The 19,375-nt window shown below is 39.7% G+C and overlaps 1 protein-coding gene across 1 annotated transcript in view; it reads left to right on the top strand.

Moving 5' to 3' along the window:
• The window catches only part of ITPR1 (inositol 1,4,5-trisphosphate receptor type 1), a 249,083-nt gene that overhangs the window by 182,984 nt on the left and 46,724 nt on the right, over positions 1 to 19,375 (top strand). Inside the window, exons 44-51 of the mRNA XM_065407748.1 lie at positions 6,408 to 6,588; positions 7,227 to 7,480; positions 10,284 to 10,484; positions 13,154 to 13,264; positions 14,522 to 14,617; positions 16,267 to 16,389; positions 17,636 to 17,740; positions 18,631 to 18,823. Of these exons, the coding sequence (XP_065263820.1) occupies positions 6,408 to 6,588; positions 7,227 to 7,480; positions 10,284 to 10,484; positions 13,154 to 13,264; positions 14,522 to 14,617; positions 16,267 to 16,389; positions 17,636 to 17,740; positions 18,631 to 18,823 (1,264 nt within the window). The remainder of the gene's footprint in view (positions 1 to 6,407; positions 6,589 to 7,226; positions 7,481 to 10,283; positions 10,485 to 13,153; positions 13,265 to 14,521; positions 14,618 to 16,266; positions 16,390 to 17,635; positions 17,741 to 18,630; positions 18,824 to 19,375) is intronic.

Genomic DNA, 19,375 nt, shown 5'->3' with positions numbered 1-19,375 from the left:
TCAGCCAAATACGAATTATTGGGCTTAATACATTTCACATAGTTACCCATGTAATGGCCTGTGTTATACAGGTGGTTAGACTAGATGATATAATGGTCCCTTCTGGTTTGTACTCCAGTAGCTCCTAGGAGGGGTAGTCATGGGCCAGGACCCTATTGTGCTAGTATATTAAGTCATTTGGATGTGGCTTTAGTCCCTTTTGCCTGCAAAATGTTTGATAGAACATTCTATAGATAGTTTTGGGGGGGGGGGGAAACCACTGTTCTTTTAAGCCATTTGGTGTTAAACTGTTCAGTAGCTATGTAATCCAAGCCTGTTTTCACCAAATATAATTTGCATTAATAGGGTAAAGGTGAAGGTGGGGTTCTTATTTGGTCAGTGGGTTCCTTGTTTCTTCTTGAAGAAGAGGGGTTAGTGGCTCTCAAAAGCAAGGAGAAACTATGCTTTTAGCAAAGATTTCACAGGTTTTTAGCAAAGATTTATGGAACACTTTCCCCTGTGACAGTTTTATATAGACTATTTGCATTAGCTTCAGATGAATCTATCAGGCTGATTCTCTTTGAATAAGGATGGTGACCTGTACTGGATTCCTCTCCTTTCCAATCCCCTGGAAACTAACCCAGCCTCTTGCTATGTGTCAAAGTGCAGTAAACCCTGGAGACAGCTGAAAGGTGCTGTGTTCTGTGTGGCTCGCTCAGCTCTGATACCTGCATGGAAATCATCTACTGCGGAAATGCAGATTTTCCTCAGTTCACTGCAGGAGTTTGGACTTGTGAACCTTTAGCTTCAAACCCTACAGGGGGGAAAAAAAGGATTTTCCTTCTCCTTGTGTGTGTCTATATCATTTAACAGAAGCAGCCTCTAACTTTTCAGTTGGCTCAGTAAACTTTGAAAGTTATTATGAATGGTTTGTGGCAAATGCTCAAAGGAAAGTCTCTCCATTGTCTTGTGTGGTGCAGCTGAATATCTCCTGTTGTGGATGTTAAATGTACGCAGTATATAAATGTGTTGGGTTTCTTATTCATTCTGTGGCTATAGCAATTAATCACAATCAGGTTGCCCCTGGTGTTGGAAAGGAGTCGTGATTCAGTTAATTGTGTGGCCATGAGTGGCTGCATTTTGGGGATGTGTTGCATTTCATTGATGTAAATTTTGCTTCTAAGGCTGTGTTTATTGAATCCAATGTTCATGAAACAAACCACATGACCCCCTCTCCCCCCCCGTGTATCATATGATATTTCTTGTTTCACGGCAAATGACTGTTATGAAACAGAATACTGTCTGATCATCACTGAATTCTGCAGAAACGGACAGCTGATCCAGTGTCAATATGCAGGTTTGGTAACCGTCCCAATCCTTGTGACTGAGCATATTCTTGCAGCGTGCTTGGCTTGAATATTTTATTTTTTAAGGAGCTCCTCCTACTAAAGGGCTAGGGATGCTTGTGCAACATGGTTAAAAACAGCAAACGTGCTTTTAAAAAAGCCTAGTTGGCATTTGAAATAAAACCAACCAATTGAGGGGGACCACTGCTAGAAATGGAGAGAAGAAGGAAGTGGCAAGGGAAGGAAATAAATATGGGGCAAACAGAGCACATCTTAAAATGGGACCGGACGAGGAGCTTTTCTCAATATGCGGGAGAGGTGGGTTGATATGGGTATGAAAGGGGCACTCTAAGGTCCAGCTCAAAGACACAGCTGCTTGTCTCAGCCATTCAGATGTGCTCATGACCTTAAGATCTAGGTGCCAAATGCTACAAGGCAGTCGCCTTCCAATCTAAGATACTGTAATGGGATTTCTAAACCGCAGGCGGGGTGCGAATGTAGATATGAGGCAAGAAAAATCTCACAAAGGAAGTCTAATGTAGTTGTATGGTTACGGGTTTTGAAATCCAGCAGATGCCAGCTAGTCTGCCCTTTGATAGTCGGACATGTGACGGGCACAGGACGGGGGTGATATGGACGCAGTGAGCTCACGTTTATGCAGGTGTGTTGACTGCCTAAATAATCTACCATGTGTTACACTTGTGCTGACATGGGTCATCCTGACATAAGCTTCCAGGGTACCAATTGTGACTGAGCTTCTCATCCCCACTTTGTCCCTGGAGTTTCAAAATATCCTACTGGAATATGCTCCCTTTTAATGGGAAAGGCCATAATACAGTACAGTCCACTGAACTCTGTACTGTGGGGCACAGCTACCCACCCTATTCTTCAATCAAGAGTCTACAGGTCCCAACTTAAAATCCTGTCTCATTCTGAATAGTCTAGCTGACTGCCCAAGGTGGACTGTTACATGCTGGGAGCTGTAGTTTGTGTGCTGCCCAGCCCTATCAAAGATGAGGTTGGGTGCAGTCCGTTCTCATCTATGCAAATTAAATGCATAGATGAGCTCACAGCAAGTTGCCTATGTGACCCTAAGTTGGGCAAATGGGGCTAAACTTTCCCTCACCTTGGCTGGAGAGAACACAGATGGATCCCATCACAGCCAAAGCTAGTGGTGCTTTTATGACCTTCAGGATGGCAATTCATTGTTTCTTATCCCAGAGCATTGTGCCTGAATGCATTTGCCTGGCCAACAGTCACAGTCCTCCTGTCTGCAAGTCAGAATGCTGGTGCTCTGCATCACCTGACGGAAACCTTCATTTCTTTCAGAGGTGTTCCCATAACAATGTTAACTTTCTAACATAAGTTGGGGACCATATCTGTGAAGAAGTTTTAGATTCTCTCTCTTGTACTTATCATCTACTACTACCTGCTCCAGCACAACTTGCAAAATCACACCTCTTAAAATACAGTATCTTGGTAGCTCAGCTGGCTTGGGGTTGACTCACGTGTGAAGGTGATGGGTATTCTGACCTACATTGAAACCATCATTTTGTGACAGCCATTAAACGCACACATGACATGCAAAAAATGCTTTATTGGAAATGTTCACTGGGCTAGTTTTTCTCTGACGTGCAATGGAAAGTCTGTTAAAGCACCCGAACAAAAAAAGCAACACTTCTGAATCTGTCAGCAAATAACCATTACCAACGTGCAAAATATTTATTTCATGCAGTTTATAGAGAAAAAACTTTTTCTTCACCACTCCTTCGTGTTGAGGAGGCTTTTTCTGAAGTAGAAGGTTCTTTATATATGCAATCAACTAACACAAAACACCAGCGTGAGAGGCAGAAACTCTTGTTTCTCAAACAAATTTTGTAGGCAACAGTCACCCTTTCTAAAACTGATACTTTTATTGCTTTTAAAATTTCATTAGTAGTTTCTAGGTCTGATTCTTGCTTATTTGTATTAAAGTAGCATGTAGAACCCCCAACAAAGATCAAAGCTCTGCTGTGCTAGACACCTAAAGACACCTAGTAAGAGACAGTGCCTGCTTCAAGAGTTTACAGTCCAAATAATCAAGACAAAGGTATAGTATTCTTTGTATCTTGGACAAGTCCAAAAATCATTGTGAGGCAGGTCTTGATTATCATTTTACCTGGACAGATCCCATCAAGCAGACCAATCTGATTGGTTAGTCCAAAATAACCAATCTAAAATTAATGTTACCTACATTAATACCTCTTCATTTAAACACACAGTCTAGGTACATGTCCAATGGCGAGCAGGGAAGGGGTAGCTTTAAAGTCTTTAACTTAACATTTAATACATGGCTTTTGGTCAGTGAATCATTCTGGAAATATCATTTGGGTTCATGTGTCAATTAATGCTGTTCTTATCAAAAATAGCAAATTCAGAAATAATATCAAAATATGTATAAATCTCGCCATTCCAGAGGATCCCAAAACAATTCACATGCTGACCCTGGGCTCATCACAGTGCCTCTGGAACAATGTACCTCTCAATGTCACTAGATACTAGAAGTGGGATAGTCATTTGTATCACCATCACTGATCGTCATCTGTCCACCATCACTTATAGACTTTCTCATCATTACTGCTTTCCATGTTTCTCCCTGTTATTGAGTACCTAGGATCTTTCTTTTAATATTTTCCCCCAAGAGATATTAGCATGCTTTTTTCCAGGCTGAATGTCAGTTTTTTCCCTATTTCTAATCTCTTTAGAGGCCTGTTGATTAATCCTGTCTTACTTGTACTTAACACCTTCTATATCATGAACATGTTGAGCTTTTTGCTAATGATCTGGAAAGGGAATACATCTTAAATAGGATGGAAGCTAAGACCAGTCCCTGTGGTTACCTGATTTCTCCATTTGCAGCCCCAAGTTTTAAAGTTGGCTGTTCATCTTTCCCTTTGTTTATGTCCAGTTACTCAGCCTAAGATATTGTATTGATGGTTCTGCAACTCTCCACTTCCTGTCTCCATCCCTAGTCCTCCCTTCATGTTTTAGGTGAGTTAAACCCTATCCCCAGCAAAGATACTGATACTAATTAGCTGTTCAATATTATATTCAGCCTCTTGGCACTTAACACCAAATCTGAACGGGCACAGGTAAAGAAGGGAAACAATACTTTCAAAGCAAAGCCTGTCTAACAGAGGTGTTTAATGCCAGTATATACTGTAATATACTATGCATGTGCTCAAGGACAGCATTTTAAAAAAGAAAACCACAGCTCAGTCCTTGACTAGCTTCTCTATAGATGGCTTTTGAAAAAATTTTTATCTGTAGGTTAAAAACATTCCTATGTGTTACTGAGGTTAATTGTCTGAGGCAATTGTTTTAACTGGTTTTCAGAATGTAGTTCACAATTTCTCCCAGAGGTTTGCTTCTGTGTGGGATGGTCTGTATTGTCCTGTATTCCTGGTAGATTAATTCAGTGTAATGAAGTCAATATTATCTTAGTTTCTTATTTGTCCCCTTCTAGCAATTATTTGACAGACCTATTGGTTATAGTTGAGTATAAAATCTGCCTAGTAAACTAAGATTTTGTACAGGTTTTTTGTTGTTTTATCCATTTTTAAAATTACTTTGTTCTGTTTTTTTCTTGGCCAACTAATTCCCACCAACTAGAGGTAATTAAGGCCTTCCTGGTTTGGTAGAGACTGCTCCAAATTTCATGGGGTCTCATGTAGGTATCAGCCATGAGGTTTGAATAGTAGCACTCCCACTCTTCCACGGTAATCAAAGAGGTAACATTAGTCTTTCAAAGTAAGTCCCTCTGCTACTGTTCTAACCAGAACTGCCAGGGAGTAATCAAAGACAGACATTCCAAGGATTGCCTTGTGTAGTCTGTTTCTCAGAGCAGCATGCAAGATATATTGCCATTCCCCTTTGTAATTTGTCTTTTCAATAAATCAGACTTCGTCCCTATTCATCATGGGAAGCTGTTGGATCATGAGCCGCTACAGAATGCTAACTAATTTCATAATACTCTGCATAAGGTGACCCACTTACAAGTTCATCCTCCAGTCGTGTGTAAGCTCTGATCCTGATTTATGTAACGGCATATTGGTTTCATAAGAAATTGTCTGATTGCTTACTGTGTTGGCTCCTTGTGACCTGTATATGATTTGCATTCTCCTCAGTCTCAGGGGAAAAATTGTCTTTCTACATGTATGGACAGAAAAACAAATTAACAACAAATATTAAAAACTGGTTAATACTTTGAGCTTTTTTGTTGCTTCTAAAGCGATGTTAGAGAGACAATTAAGATTTTTTATATATATATTTTTAAATAGATCTGCAGCAGACCGATCAAAGCACAGAAACTCCAAATTGGGGGGGGGGGGGGGAAATCTTTGTCCTGTTTGTACATTTTAGGGTTCTGAGATTAGTGTTGAATGTTAAACCTATGAGCCACGATCATTTTGACTCAACAGGGAGTGCAGGAAGGACAGTGTTATCTGTATATTTCATTGCTAATGTTTGGCTTCGATGAGCTGAGACCCAAATATGTATAAAGATATTCCATTGTGCTTACCTGGAAGGTACAAGGAGAAGTGTACCATATAAAAGTACCGGGGATAACATGATCAATTGCACTACCTTCTTTAAAAGTATATTTGGAAATATTAATAACAAAGCTAATGTAACTGAGACACATTTTTGGACTCCTTAACTAGAAGATGGGGGGGAGGGATAGCTCAGTGGTTTGAGCATTGGCCTGCTAAACCCAGGGTTGTGAGTTCAATCCTTGAGGGGGCCACTTGGGGATCTGAGGCAAAAATCAGTACTTGATCCTGCTAGTGAAGGCAGGGGGCTGGACTCGATGACCTTTCAAGGTCCCTTCCAGTTCAAGGAGATGGGATATCTCCATTATTTATTTATTTATATATTTATTTATAAGATCTAGTCTTCGTTCCTCTAGAGTTCTGTCTGTGCTGAAAGCTAATTAAATTTTTAGTCCTTCAATCCATAGTTCACTGGATATAAGGGCAGGTGAAATAATTTCTTGACTCAAGCCTCTGTATAAAATATATACTTGTTCCATTTCTTTGGTAGCATTCGTTCTTCTGCCGACTAACAGAAGATAAGAAATCTGAAAAGTTCTTTAAGGTTTTCTATGACCGCATGAAGGTGGCACAACAAGAAATCAAGGCTACAGTCACAGTAAACACCAGTGACTTGGGAAATAAAAAGAAAGATGAGGACTCAGACAGAGATGCACCAGTTAGGAAAAGAGGTAAATCTCCGATTCTTTGCTTTGAAAAGTGACATGGGAGCAAGGCACTGTACTTATTGAACTCCTTGTGATTGATGCAGTAATGCTGTGATCCACAGAGCAAAGTTAAGAGATCAGTGATATCCTGCCTTGGGATCTCAAGAGCATCATTCTCTCTCCATCCATTTGTGAGATTGTACTATTGAAATGATGAAATGTATTTGAGATGGGACTCTTCCAACTTGTCTAGCCTGAGATGCTGCCTAAATCTGATCGATAGTAATGGCCCTGGACTGTAGGTTATGGTCAGTGCCTTTCTAAAAATAACCCAGGACTGGAGAAATAGCTTCTTACACAACAGGTCTTCTTCTAAAACTCCTAATGGTGTTATGTGCCTGTGATCTGTTCCCTAACAGGTTAATATAAGGATTAAAAACTTTACTGTGATTTGTTGAAAAGGGTAACATGCTATCATCCTAAACCCAGTCTCTTTCATTGTACTAAATATGCGTGTTGAAAAGGTTATGAAGGTGATGAGCTGGTCTGTGTGTAGAACTTTAATAGGAAATGTGTGAATAGATTTTTTTCCCACCCCTAATCCTTTTGTTCAGATTACCAGGTGGAAGGTCTTTCATATGTTCCATTCTCATGTATTCTAGTGAAAGAGCCCACAACGCAAATTACAGAGGAAGTCCGAGATCAGTTGCTAGAGGCCTCTGCTGCTACAAGAAAGGCTTATAATACATACAGGAGGGAAGCTGATCCTGATGACCATTATTCAGCTGCAGATGGACCACAGTCTGCACCAGACAAGAACAAAGATGACTTGGAGATGAGTGCTGTGATTACAATAATGCAGCCCATTCTCCGTTTCTTACAGCTACTCTGTGAAAACCACAACCGGGATCTACAGGTACCATAGGCAGATATGCATGTAGAATTAAGTCATTGCCATCACATCAACCTCTCTAATCTGTGCCACTTTCCCAGTACAGCCTCAGTTGACCTAAGAGAGCCATGCATGCCCTCATCTCTTTCAAATCCCAACGAACAGGATGTTTTGTGGATTGCTTGACAAAAACTGTGCTGAAATGAAGTCTGTCTATGGCCGCCACATATGGCGTGAAGGCACTTTCTCTTCTCTCCCTGGCTCTTTTCTGTCCCCAACCCCTCTTTATTCATCCTAGCTCAGCAGGAATAATTCTCAACCCAATACTCTGAAAATAGCTGAGCTTGGCTTTTTTACTGTTAATACTTTCTCCAGGTCAGGTCCCATCTTGATTAAGAGGTCTGTATTTACAGACAAGATCTCTGACATCCTGGTATACATTTATGAGACGTTTGGAGGCAATTCCATACAGACACAGCTTAGCCAATCCACATTGCAACTACCCATCTCTATGTAGATATCCGTTCCAAAATTGGTGTATATGATGCTGCATAAAATGTGTAATAAAATCAATGAAGTCCAGGCATCCAGTTGTAGAACTAGGTAAGCCTTCAATGGTTAGTTCTAGGAGAGGAGTGATGAGGGGTGAGGTGGAAAAAACAAGATCCGTTCCTATTGAATTCCCAAAGGAACACAGAAATCCCCTCTTCTAATATTTAAAGGTGCTCATCTTCTACATGGCTTGCAGCATTCCCTGCTGGCCTCAGTAGTTGTGGGAGCTAATTATTTTTGCTTTTGGCTTCCTGCCATGGACCAAGTATCTAGTGGGCTCATTCTGTGTTAAATGCTCATGAGCAGGGATTCTCAAACTGGGGGTCGGGACCCACATGGGGGGTCGCGAGCTGTCAGCCTCCACCCCAAACCCCGCTTTGCCTCCAGCATTTATAATGGTGTTAAATATATAAAAAAGTGTTTTTAATTTATAACGGGGGTCACACTCAGAGGCTTGCTATGTGAAAGGGGTCACCAGTACAAAAGTTTGAGAACCACTCCTGAGTAACTTTTTAAGGTGGTTTGGATCCATGTCTCTGAAGACCAGATCTTTGCTGTCCATATCTTCAGGTAGCCTGACAAGAAGAATATTTTTTTTTTGTCCTTGGTTTTCTAAATGTTCTGCAAATGATTCTGGGACTCTTTCACGGTCTTTTCTAGATGCATAGTCCTGTGGACTTGAGCCCAGTTTCATCCTTACTGTCTGACAGTTACTGTTCACATCTTTGCTAACCCAAGAGTTGTGTCCCCCACTTCTTGTATTCTGCCACCTATTTTAGCTCCTAGGTTAAAGACCTTGGCCTATAGATTGACTGAGATTTCTTGACCAGGCAATATGCCACTATGGTCATAGGAGTTTAGTCTTCCATAAGTTTGCATTCAACCTGTATAATCATATTTTGTTTTCTCTTTTGTTCCTATTACTCTTGCTGTCTCTGGGCTAAAAATCCTGTAGAGACATTCTAATGCTATTAATAGTCCAGCTTCTACAAAATGGAAGGTTTAAATCCCTTTCCACTGAGAGATTTTCCTGCCAGTGGAAGTATTTGTTTCAGAGCTTTTTTTTGGAAGCTCTGATCTCTGTAGCCTCCAACCTTTTTTCACTGCCTGGAAAACTAATCAAAAGTCAAGATACTAAGTGAGCAATCAGGTGAAGTACACTGAATCATTGTCACTTTTAATCCTCATTCATCTACAGTGCTTGCCTTTTTATCTTAGCCTTCTGTTGAATCTGGCAACATCTCAGTCTTTGCCTTAAAAAGAAAAAAGTCATTGGACAATCACTAGAAGCAGTCAGTTAGCAACGGTGCTCTGCAAACTTGTAGGCAAGAGACCTTGCCTGTTCCAAAGTCCAATACATTCTGTTCCTCTAATACCTTTTTTTTTTGGGGGGGGGGGAGGAGAGGAAGGGCGGGGTGTGTGGAGATTGGCCTTTGAAGTCAAGTGTTGTATAACTCATTAGAAGCAGGCTAGATGGGAAGTGTCATGCTGAAACTTCTAGGAAAAAACAGTGGGGTTGTCAGTTCCTTCTTACAGAACGCCACTGGGAATGTACTGACAAATAGTATTGAGTCACTGGGAAATTATTTTTCAGTAATTGGTCCTCTTCAATCAAGTATTTCCAAGGGGGAAGCCTTGGAATACATAAAAGATCAAGCATATTTAACCCATGCTGTTAAATGTGACATGTTATTGCAAGAACTGTTCCTAATCAACAGTTTCAAGCTATAATTATATTGGAAGAAGTGGAACTGAGAAAATTATATTTGAGGAGTTGCAGTCAGGTGTCTCTTTGACACTTGCATATGGTGATATGAAACCCAGAACTAGAGAATTGCTTTCTCTCCACTCTAGTGGAAGGTCTTTTGTGTGGAGAGAGATTCTTCTCTGATTGTTGGGGGGAAATATGAATATGAATGCCAGTTTTCTTATATCTGTATGGTCCATAGAATCAAGTGTATCCCACATTCTGCATTCTCTTCTAGCACATAACACACATTACTCTGTTGCCAGCAGGCCATGAGAGAGAAAGTGAGCGAGAGCAGTGCATTCAAAGAAAGTGAAAGAAGTTTTACAACAGTTGTACAAGAAATAAAGCTTTCTTTAAATCCTAAAACATATTTTTTTCCCTGAGGCATTTCTGTTATGCAACCATACTAAAAATTAGCATTGACATCACAAAGTGTAAACTTAAATCCAGTGAATCTAGTCAAATATTACACTCTAAAGTTCATTTTCTATGTTGTTGTTGTTCTTCTTTGACACTTAACTACAGAACTTCCTACGCTGTCAAAACAACAAAACTAACTATAACTTGGTGTGTGAGACACTGCAGTTTCTGGACTGTATCTGTGGAAGCACGACTGGAGGACTTGGGCTTCTTGGTCTGTATATAAATGAGAAAAACGTAGCACTGATCAACCAGACACTGGAAAGTTTGACCGAGTACTGTCAGGGACCGTGCCACGAAAACCAGGTAATGTGGCCACAGCCATAGAAAGAATGACCCATCCTCCACACGCATGTGATGTTTGTGCTGCTGCATTTAGGCCCCCAAAATCCATTACATCAGCTATAAATTCCATTGTGATGCCATTTATATTGCTCACCTGACCATGGTGATATTTAACTGTATGATCTTATCAAGATTTATTTCTCTATGTACAGGACTCACTGTTTTCTCCTTCTCCCTAGGAATAAAATAAAAATAAAACTCAGTTAGCATCCTTGTAGTAGATTAGGATTTGTGTTGCCTTATATAGGATATTTAGGCAAACTGGGCAACCTGAATCCTTTTCTAGCCAAGCTGCTGGTGTAGCAAACACCTGTCACAGATTGTGGGGAAAGAAAGCCGGCGCCCTCCAGCACAAGTGGGGGAGAGGCTTGTGCTTTGGTGCTGAAAGTCCTGGGTTTATCCCCACTGATGAGCAGTAGAGTTGTTGGGGAAATAGTAACCATTTGAGGATTTGAACTCCTGTGGACTTCAGATGTTTTCTGTGACAGGAGATGTGTGTGACAAGCTGCCTAAATGTGTTGTGTCCCCCTCTATTGCCTGAAGATAAGTGCTTGCTACTACTACTGGTTCTAATGGCTTATGTGTGTCCTAGGTTCTGCCTCACTGACACATGGGCTCATTATACTCACATTATATATACACGGGTAATAGATGAGGTAAAGTTCTAGACAAGCATTTGGCAGGGTGATAAGGGAAGCCCTCTCTAAACTCTCTGAAACTGTGTTGAAAGAATGTTTAAACGTGGTACTGACTAATACCAGTATCTCATGGACAGGGAACAATGGTAAATCGGGAATATGTGATAACTGTAGTATGGTGTAGAGGTTTTAAATGGTCTCATTGTATATGAGTGGTGAAGCCATAAGTGAGTTATCCCAGTCATCCCATCACAGTTTAAAAAAAAAAAAAAATGTTCGTGACCCAGGACCAAACCTTGCTCATCCGATGCCTCTGAGTTAAGATAATTTTGGGTGAAGGAGGAGGAGGAAAGATTTCTCTGGTAGCTTGATTTTGTTTGCTTAAATAGCAGGTGTTTGAAGCTACTCAGGGACAGAGATAATAAAATGCGTTCCGGGGCACACATTAGTGAGCGGAGGATAGGTGACGTAGTCAAAAGTGAATGATAAATATATCTCATAGCTCTGCTGCTCCAGTTTACCACCTGGATCTCAATATCCTTATATATGGCGCAACTGTTTTTTAAAACCAAGCTACAAAGCAGCCCCGTCCCTCACCCTGATCTAAACATGGTTCTTGTTAACAGTTTCAGTGAACAGGATAAGGGGTAAATGTCTGGATTTATCCATGCTAAATGGATAGCTGCTGTAGGTGGACGCTGACTGAGTTAGCCAGGGAAGGCAAAATATTTCAAACCCCTCCAACTCTCTAGTATGCACTAACAAATAGTGCTTGTTACATACACATTACCAACAAAACTTACGGTGCTGGGTGTCATATTATACCAGACCAGTTGTCCAGCTATGGATTCAATCGGCTTAGAAAACAAGATCTGTATATACAAATGTGGATGTCTGCTTCCTTTTCCAACTTAAATCTTATTGAAGCCTCTTGTATGCACAGTGCAGAATGATCCATCAGGATGTATATGCCATCTCTAACTGTATAGGAAAGAGATATGGCCTTTTAAATATTTTCCTTCAAGGAAACCTGTACACTGTATGCTATTAAAATAATACACCATACGATGATGGATAATTGCAGCTATGCTGAGACCATAGCAGGGGGTAGTTTAATGAATATGCTTTTGTTCAGTACTACCGGATACTACTTATTCTCTTTTCATTAACATATGTAAAGGGCCATTAAAAATAGAAGCTGAATTGACCATGATTAAATGGAAGGCTGTCACTTTAATAATATACTATATCATTTTTGTGCACTTAAATGTAATTCACAGTAAAGCTAAACAAAACATACTGAGGGATAATTCAACAATAAAACAAAATTGCAGCTATGGGAAAGCATTCATGGAGTTGTACATGTAAGTTAATCATAATAGGAAAGTATATCTCTGCAGAACAGACTGCATATCAGGTGGAATAATTATCTTTGTACATATTTGCAACTGGAAATAGACACACAAACAGATTCAAAATTGTGAATCCAGCAAGCAGGTTGCCAAGTTTAAAAATCTTTGAGTAAGAGGCACAAAATTTTAAGAGCAAGCCTAGAAATTATGGAAACATATATTAGCTGTTTGAAAAGAACTTGGCATATGGGGGTTAAAAAAAAAATAAACCTCCCATACCTTTATTAAAACAGTGCATTCTCCCTTAGCAGTAAGCTCTGCGTTTATGCCAAAGTGTGCTTGCTGGCTGTTAGTTCATCAGGTGCTGTGCTGTGGGGCTTTTCTCAGCCCAGTCATTTTTGGTAGGTCATCACAGAGATGATTGTAGTCACATTTGAAGCTAGAGATTTTTAGCCTTTTATATTGAATCCATTTACTGAATTGAAAAATTCCTTTCATCCATCTGACCTGTCTGAGGGGAGATGAGAAAAAGGTGACTCTTCTCTTTGGTTAGGGATGGTTGGGTAAACCTGTGTTTAAAATTGTTGTTTAGCTAGGTTACTTTTTACTGTGGTTTACAATGATGATTTTCTCTGCACAGAACTGCATTGCTACACATGAATCCAACGGTATTGATATCATCACAGCATTAATTCTCAATGACATCAACCCTTTGGGGAAAAAGAGGATGGACCTTGTATTAGAACTGAAGGCAAGTGGATATTCTACAGTGAGCTATACGTTGCCAATGGGATGAAGCAAGAGCCTATAGCTGAAGTCAGATGGGTTTTTTTTTAATATCTCACTGTGGTCATAACTGTTATAAAATTGAGTTGTGGGATTCTGCCTGACAACTGAATGAAAAAAATATAAAAGATGAGTTTTAAGAGACAGATGTTTGTTTAACCCTTGCAGTAATACCAGTGCAACGTCCAATATAAACACCCTAAATCTGAAAAAATGTTTTCCCAGTCAAGAGAGCCTAAGCTAATTCCCATATTAGAAATACAATACTGTTGATAAATACCATACTAACTTTCTGTCAGACTGCCACAGGTATAAGGAAAATGCCATTCCCCCGATACATATTTAGGTTCCTAATGCTTTGTTCCTATTGTTACAAGTTATATTGGTACTTACAGTCTCATGATCAAGAATTATTCAATGTCATTCATAGGCAGTTCAGACTTTATGCTGAAATAATTAACAACTCATATTGGATCAAAGTGTGCTATGAAGTTACCTTAAAGCTGCTGTAGATACACAGTAGCTCTACTTCAACAACACGTTTCTGCAATATTTCCTGTTTTACTTGTGGCCCCTCTTTTATAATGCTATTTCTAGTTCTTTTCTTTGTGGACTCATGGCATTATTATGGGTACCATGGGTTGTTTTCTTCTTCTAAATAAAAAAGACTTGAAATTTAGAATCAATTTACATTATTCTTTCAAATTAAATACCTTTATTACAATGTTGTTTTTTAATATCAACTGTGATAGATTTTAGTCTTATTGTTCATATTCAAGTAGTCTGATGCCTTGTGGTGTTTTCTTATTTCCTCCCTGTATCACTTGGCATGACCGGGTTTCAGAATGATTTTCAGTTAAAAAGCAGTAAAGTAGATCTAATCTTTAATCTGGTTGTCTTTTGTCTTAACCTACAGCATCATGACTAAATGCGAGCCCAGTGCTCATGAGTAGTAAAATCTACTAATGCTACAGTCACTTTAAAAGAAAACAACTCTGCAGTTCTAAAAATATTAGGAAACTGAAGCCAAAAGCTTTACTGAGTTCATTTGACTTCTCTTCACAGCGACTACTGTAAATATTCTGTGTTGGGCAGGGTTTTAGCTGTATGGGTGCTGTTGACTTACTGGATGCTGGGCTCAAAGGACTCTATTTTAGAGTTCAGATGGCTTTTGCTGAGGTTTTTTGAAGTGACTGGCGTTTTCCTTCTTTCCTTCCACCAGAACAATGCCTCCAAATTACTGTTGGCAATCATGGAGAGCAGGCATGACAGCGAGAACGCAGAGAGAATACTTTACAATATGAGACCAAAAGAACTGGTAAGTTCCTTGTGCCACTCCTAAGCATCCGACGTCCATAAAGTAGCTTGGCAGCATAGCAGGAACCCATTGTAGTGCCACGTGGTTGATTAAGATTACAGGGCAAACTTTAGATCTTGTACCATAGGTCAGTAACAAGTGGTCTGTGCCATAGGTCACTAGCAATTTGGAAGAGCTTTCCAGGATTTGATGGAAAGGATAGCTATTGGTTCACAGGCCCATTTTAGTTTGCAGAAGTGGTTAAGGAGGCAACACTGACTACTGGAGAGAGAGCAATAGCTTTGCCAGTGTATAATGAAAGGGAAGGACTATATCAGGGGTAGGCAACCTATGGCACGTGTGCCAAAGGCATGACGCGAGCTGATTTTCAGTGGCACTCACACTGCCCGGGTCCTGGCCACCGGTCCGGGGGGCTCTGCATTTTAATTTAATTTTAAATGAAGCTTCATAAACATTTTAAAAACCTTATTTACTTTACATACCACAATAGTTTAGTTATATATTACAGACTTATAGAAAGAGACCTTCTAAAAACATTAAAATGTATTACGGGCACACTAAACCTTAAATTAGAGTGAATAAATGAAGACTCGGCACCCCCCTTCTGAAAGGTTGCCGACCCCTGGACTATATGAATCTTTTATTCCAGGAAATTTACTGCTGTAAACCATCTGACTGAGAGAATGTCAAAGAATTACAATTTTATGATGGTATAAAAGCTGCTCAGTAAACTCTAGCCATCTCCCAGGGCTGTTTATATATTAACAGACAAAAACAAGCCAGAAAATTCAAAGTACAGTTGAAACTTTTAGATCAGAGCATGGCACAACATACTGCAAGCACTGTATTATCCAGGAACAACGGGGTGAGTTGAGGATAAAGTTTCAGTCTTTACTTTGGTTTTCCTTCCATTGAGTCAAATGGATCTGATGTAGGAAAAAATTGACAGCAGATGCCAGCTGTAAAAATCTTGTATAGCTTGTACCAACTGGAATATATTACATGAAAATGGGGGGAGATCTAAAATTCCTTTAGAGCAGTTAATTTACCCTTCAGAGATTGAGAGGGTCTAAGGATACGAAGCAGAGTTCATCAGTCTCCTGCTTCATGAGTCTTGGCTTTCTGCTTTATGCTTGATGGCCGTACACTGAGTGCTCGGATGTATATTTGAACATAAGAATGGCCGTATTGGGTCAGACCAAAGGTCCATCCAGCCCAGTATCCTGTCAACCGAGAGTGGCAAATGCCAGGTGCCCCAGAGGGAGTGAACCTAACAGGTAATGATCAAGTGATCTCTCTCCTGTCATCCATCTCCACCCTCTGACAAACAGAGGCTAGGGACACCATTTCTTACCCATCCTGGCTAATAGCCATTAATGGACTTAACCTCCATGGATTTATCTAGTTCTCTTTTAAACTCTGTTATAGTCCTAGCCTTCACAACCTCCTCAGGCAAGGAGTTCCATAAGTTGACTGTGCACTGTGTGAAGAAGAACTTCCTTTTATTTGTTTTAAACCTGCGGCCCATTAAAGCTTCCATTGACTTCTGTGGGAGTTCTGAATGGAGAGCTATTGGCAGAATTTAACCTGAAAATCTGAGTTATTATTAAATCTCAGATGCCTGTGTCTTTCTCGCTTTTTCTTCCTAGGTGGAAGTGATAAAGAAGGCATATATGCAAGGTGAGGTAGAATTTGAGGATGGAGAGAATGGTGAAGATCTTGCAGCATCTCCTAGGAACGTGGGGCACAACATTTACATACTAGCTCATCAGGTATAACTGCATTTATAGCTATGGCAGTGTCTAATGTGTACAAGAGTGAAGATTAGTAAGTAATCTAGTTTTTCTTGAGATTTGCTTTAATTTCCCAACTGATGTCTTTGTAGTTAGGACAGAATTCTTCTTCAAGAGGTTCATGGTGGAACTCAACACAGTATCCTTCTCTCTTCTTTCTATATCCCCATAATTTCCAATGGGAGTCAAACCTAATCTTTACCCTAACACATTCAAAAATGGAAATTCTGCACATGTATAATAATGAGAGGAGCAGCTAAGGACTTTGTTCTTTTATAATGGGGAATTGCCAGATTCTTTGTCCTTACTGATGACGTTCCCAATAGCACGTTTCAAGATCTTGAAGGCACTGGGATAATAGGTCTTACTTATTTATCATTTACATCCAGTGCTTTAGTTTTATGTCCCATATGTAATTCTCATCACTGATACAGTATTTAAATCAGGCAACGGAATTCCATCCCTTCCTCTAATGTCCACAGCCACCGATATCTGAAGTGTTGGCACAATTTGGCCATGTTCTTGAATTTGTGTTATTTTCTTTAAAAATATTACACCGGCTAGTCTCTGCTGTGGTACAATCCAGTATTGCTCTGTCTCCATCCACTCTACTGGAACCTGGTCTAAACACATTTGTTAATCCTGTTGTACTTTCCAAACACCAATACAAGACCATGGAAGGAGTAAGCAAGAGCTCATAGTATACTGGATATGTCCAGTAGGAATTCCTTGTTGGTGTTGCCCATGAGTAGATCAAACCACCATTCTGCCACTTTTAAAATGGTCTGAGTTTAAAGCTTTGTAGTACCATCTTGCTGCTAGTGCCACTACTATTAGTAGAAGCAAAATCTTCCACCATCCTTCCTTTAGGTACTTGAATTATTAAAGTCCTACCTGCACACAACTTGAGAGACGACGTGTGTGGAAGGGTGCATTGTACCAGAATCCCCAAAGAACCTTTCTCGAGTCAGACAGGATAGTGGAGAACTTGTGAAGGGAGGAATACAGCATGTATATCAAACAAAAAAGGCAACTCCTCTAGTCACACTCTATCTCCCAAAATAGATCTAAATGGTGCCTGCTTGAACTATAACAAACCTTCTACCAACTTTGCCCTCTTCTTAGCAGCTGACTATGTACTGTTCCTTTTTTCCACCAAAAATTAGAAATTAATGTTAGAGAGACATCTTGCGTCTTCCACTCCCTTTGCCTTCCTTTATTTTAGTTGGCTCGTCATAACAAAGAGCTGCAGAACATGCTGAAGCCTGGAGGTCAGATAGAAGGAGATGAAGCTCTGGAGTTCTATGCCAAGCACACAGCACAGATTGAGGTAAAGAAGGAAATCATGAATGCCAGTTCATGCTGGATTGGGTGTTCCTAAGGATGCAAAAAATCACTTTCCTGGGAGGAGACTCCCCTTAAAAACAGTTTCTCTGTTAAGTGCATTTTGATTCTGGTGGTTGTCTTAAACTAGCCACCTAGGTGTGGATTATTCTGTCCTTCGTGTGGGTGTAGGGCTTTTTTCCTGCCTCTTCCAGGGGAACTATTTTTGAACTGTCTGAGTGGATACCCTGACTCTGGCTCAGTTTTATAGGCAGAACTGCAGAGAAGCCTACTTGCAAATTGAAGTGCAACTTGAATCAAGAGAATATGGTTTGGCCAATACTATCACTGAATCCATAGGGAAAATTAGAGCATATTTATAACACTTTTTTCCTACAAAATGAGATTTGACAGACATTAAGCCAAACTGGAGTGTTTTTGAAAACTTAACTGGATGTCATGGGGTGATTTTTAAAAACTTGTGTAATGTATAAGATAACAGCAATCAAAAGTAGCTCCTATATATAAAACAATAGTTGATTTTGCTTGTATAGTGTGAGTGTGTTGGTATTTTCTATGGTGACTAAGTTAGATACCCAAATTCCATTGAAATTCAAAAGGAGATGAGTACTTAGCTCCTTTAGATCTTCTAAAAATCCTAGCTTAGAACAGTAATGCCATGGTAAGAGTATAAAAGATATTGTAATGCAAGGTCAATGTAAAGTAAGTAGTAAATTACTGTCATAATGTTCTAATAAACCACGGATCCAATGGTTTTGATGTTTAAATTGTAGAATTTCAGTACATTTAAAAAGTATCTGACATTACCACATTCCCATTATTTTGAAACAATGCACAAAAAACAACTCTGCAAACTCAAAAATCTGTATTGTCTAGATTGTTAGATTGGACCGTACAATGGAGCAAATAGTCTTCCCTGTGCCAAGTATATGCGAATTCCTCACCAAGGAATCTAAACTACGGATATACTACACCACAGAAAGAGATGAACAAGGCAGTAAGATCAATGATTTCTTCTTGAGATCAGAAGACCTCTTCAATGAAATGAACTGGCAAAAGAAATTGAGAGGTAGGTTGGAAATACTAACGTCTCAGGCTGAAGAAAAGTTGTGTTTTATAATAAAGGTCTTCAGAATACTAAATCTTGATTTCATAGCGAATCTTTCCCCAGTGTGGTAGTGACACTGAATTGTATTTGAAATACCCAGCTCTCCTGCAGTGTAACATTATGTTGCGACTCAATAGTGTTTAAAAAAAAAAATGTTAAAAAACAAGTATTCTCAAATAGAGATATTTCACAGTTACACTGAGGTTAGTTTTACTGTGTGATTTTTCATACAAGACTAGAACATAATCTGTTTTCTGCCTCAATATTTTAAAATTCTAAACTAATATTTCTATTCGGATTATCTAAAACAAACATGCATTTCTGTCTGAGGCTCTTGTACAGTTGTCACCGTTAAAAAGTCAGCATTTGCCAACAATGACACTTTGTCAGTATCAGAGAGAATGCGGTTATTTCCTAATCTATGTGCTGGGAATAACTGTGGTATCTGTTGGCAAATGTTGCCCTCCTGGACTCTAGTTATTAATGCACGTGCTTAGAGTGCTCCAGAGTGCC

The sequence above is a fragment of the Emys orbicularis genome, chromosome 7, assembly GCF_028017835.1.
Source record: "Emys orbicularis isolate rEmyOrb1 chromosome 7, rEmyOrb1.hap1, whole genome shotgun sequence".
NCBI classification, from domain to species: Eukaryota; Metazoa; Chordata; order Testudines; family Emydidae; genus Emys; species Emys orbicularis.
Note: the sequence above shows the minus strand (reverse complement) of the source record. Positions and strands in the feature narration are given on the sequence as shown.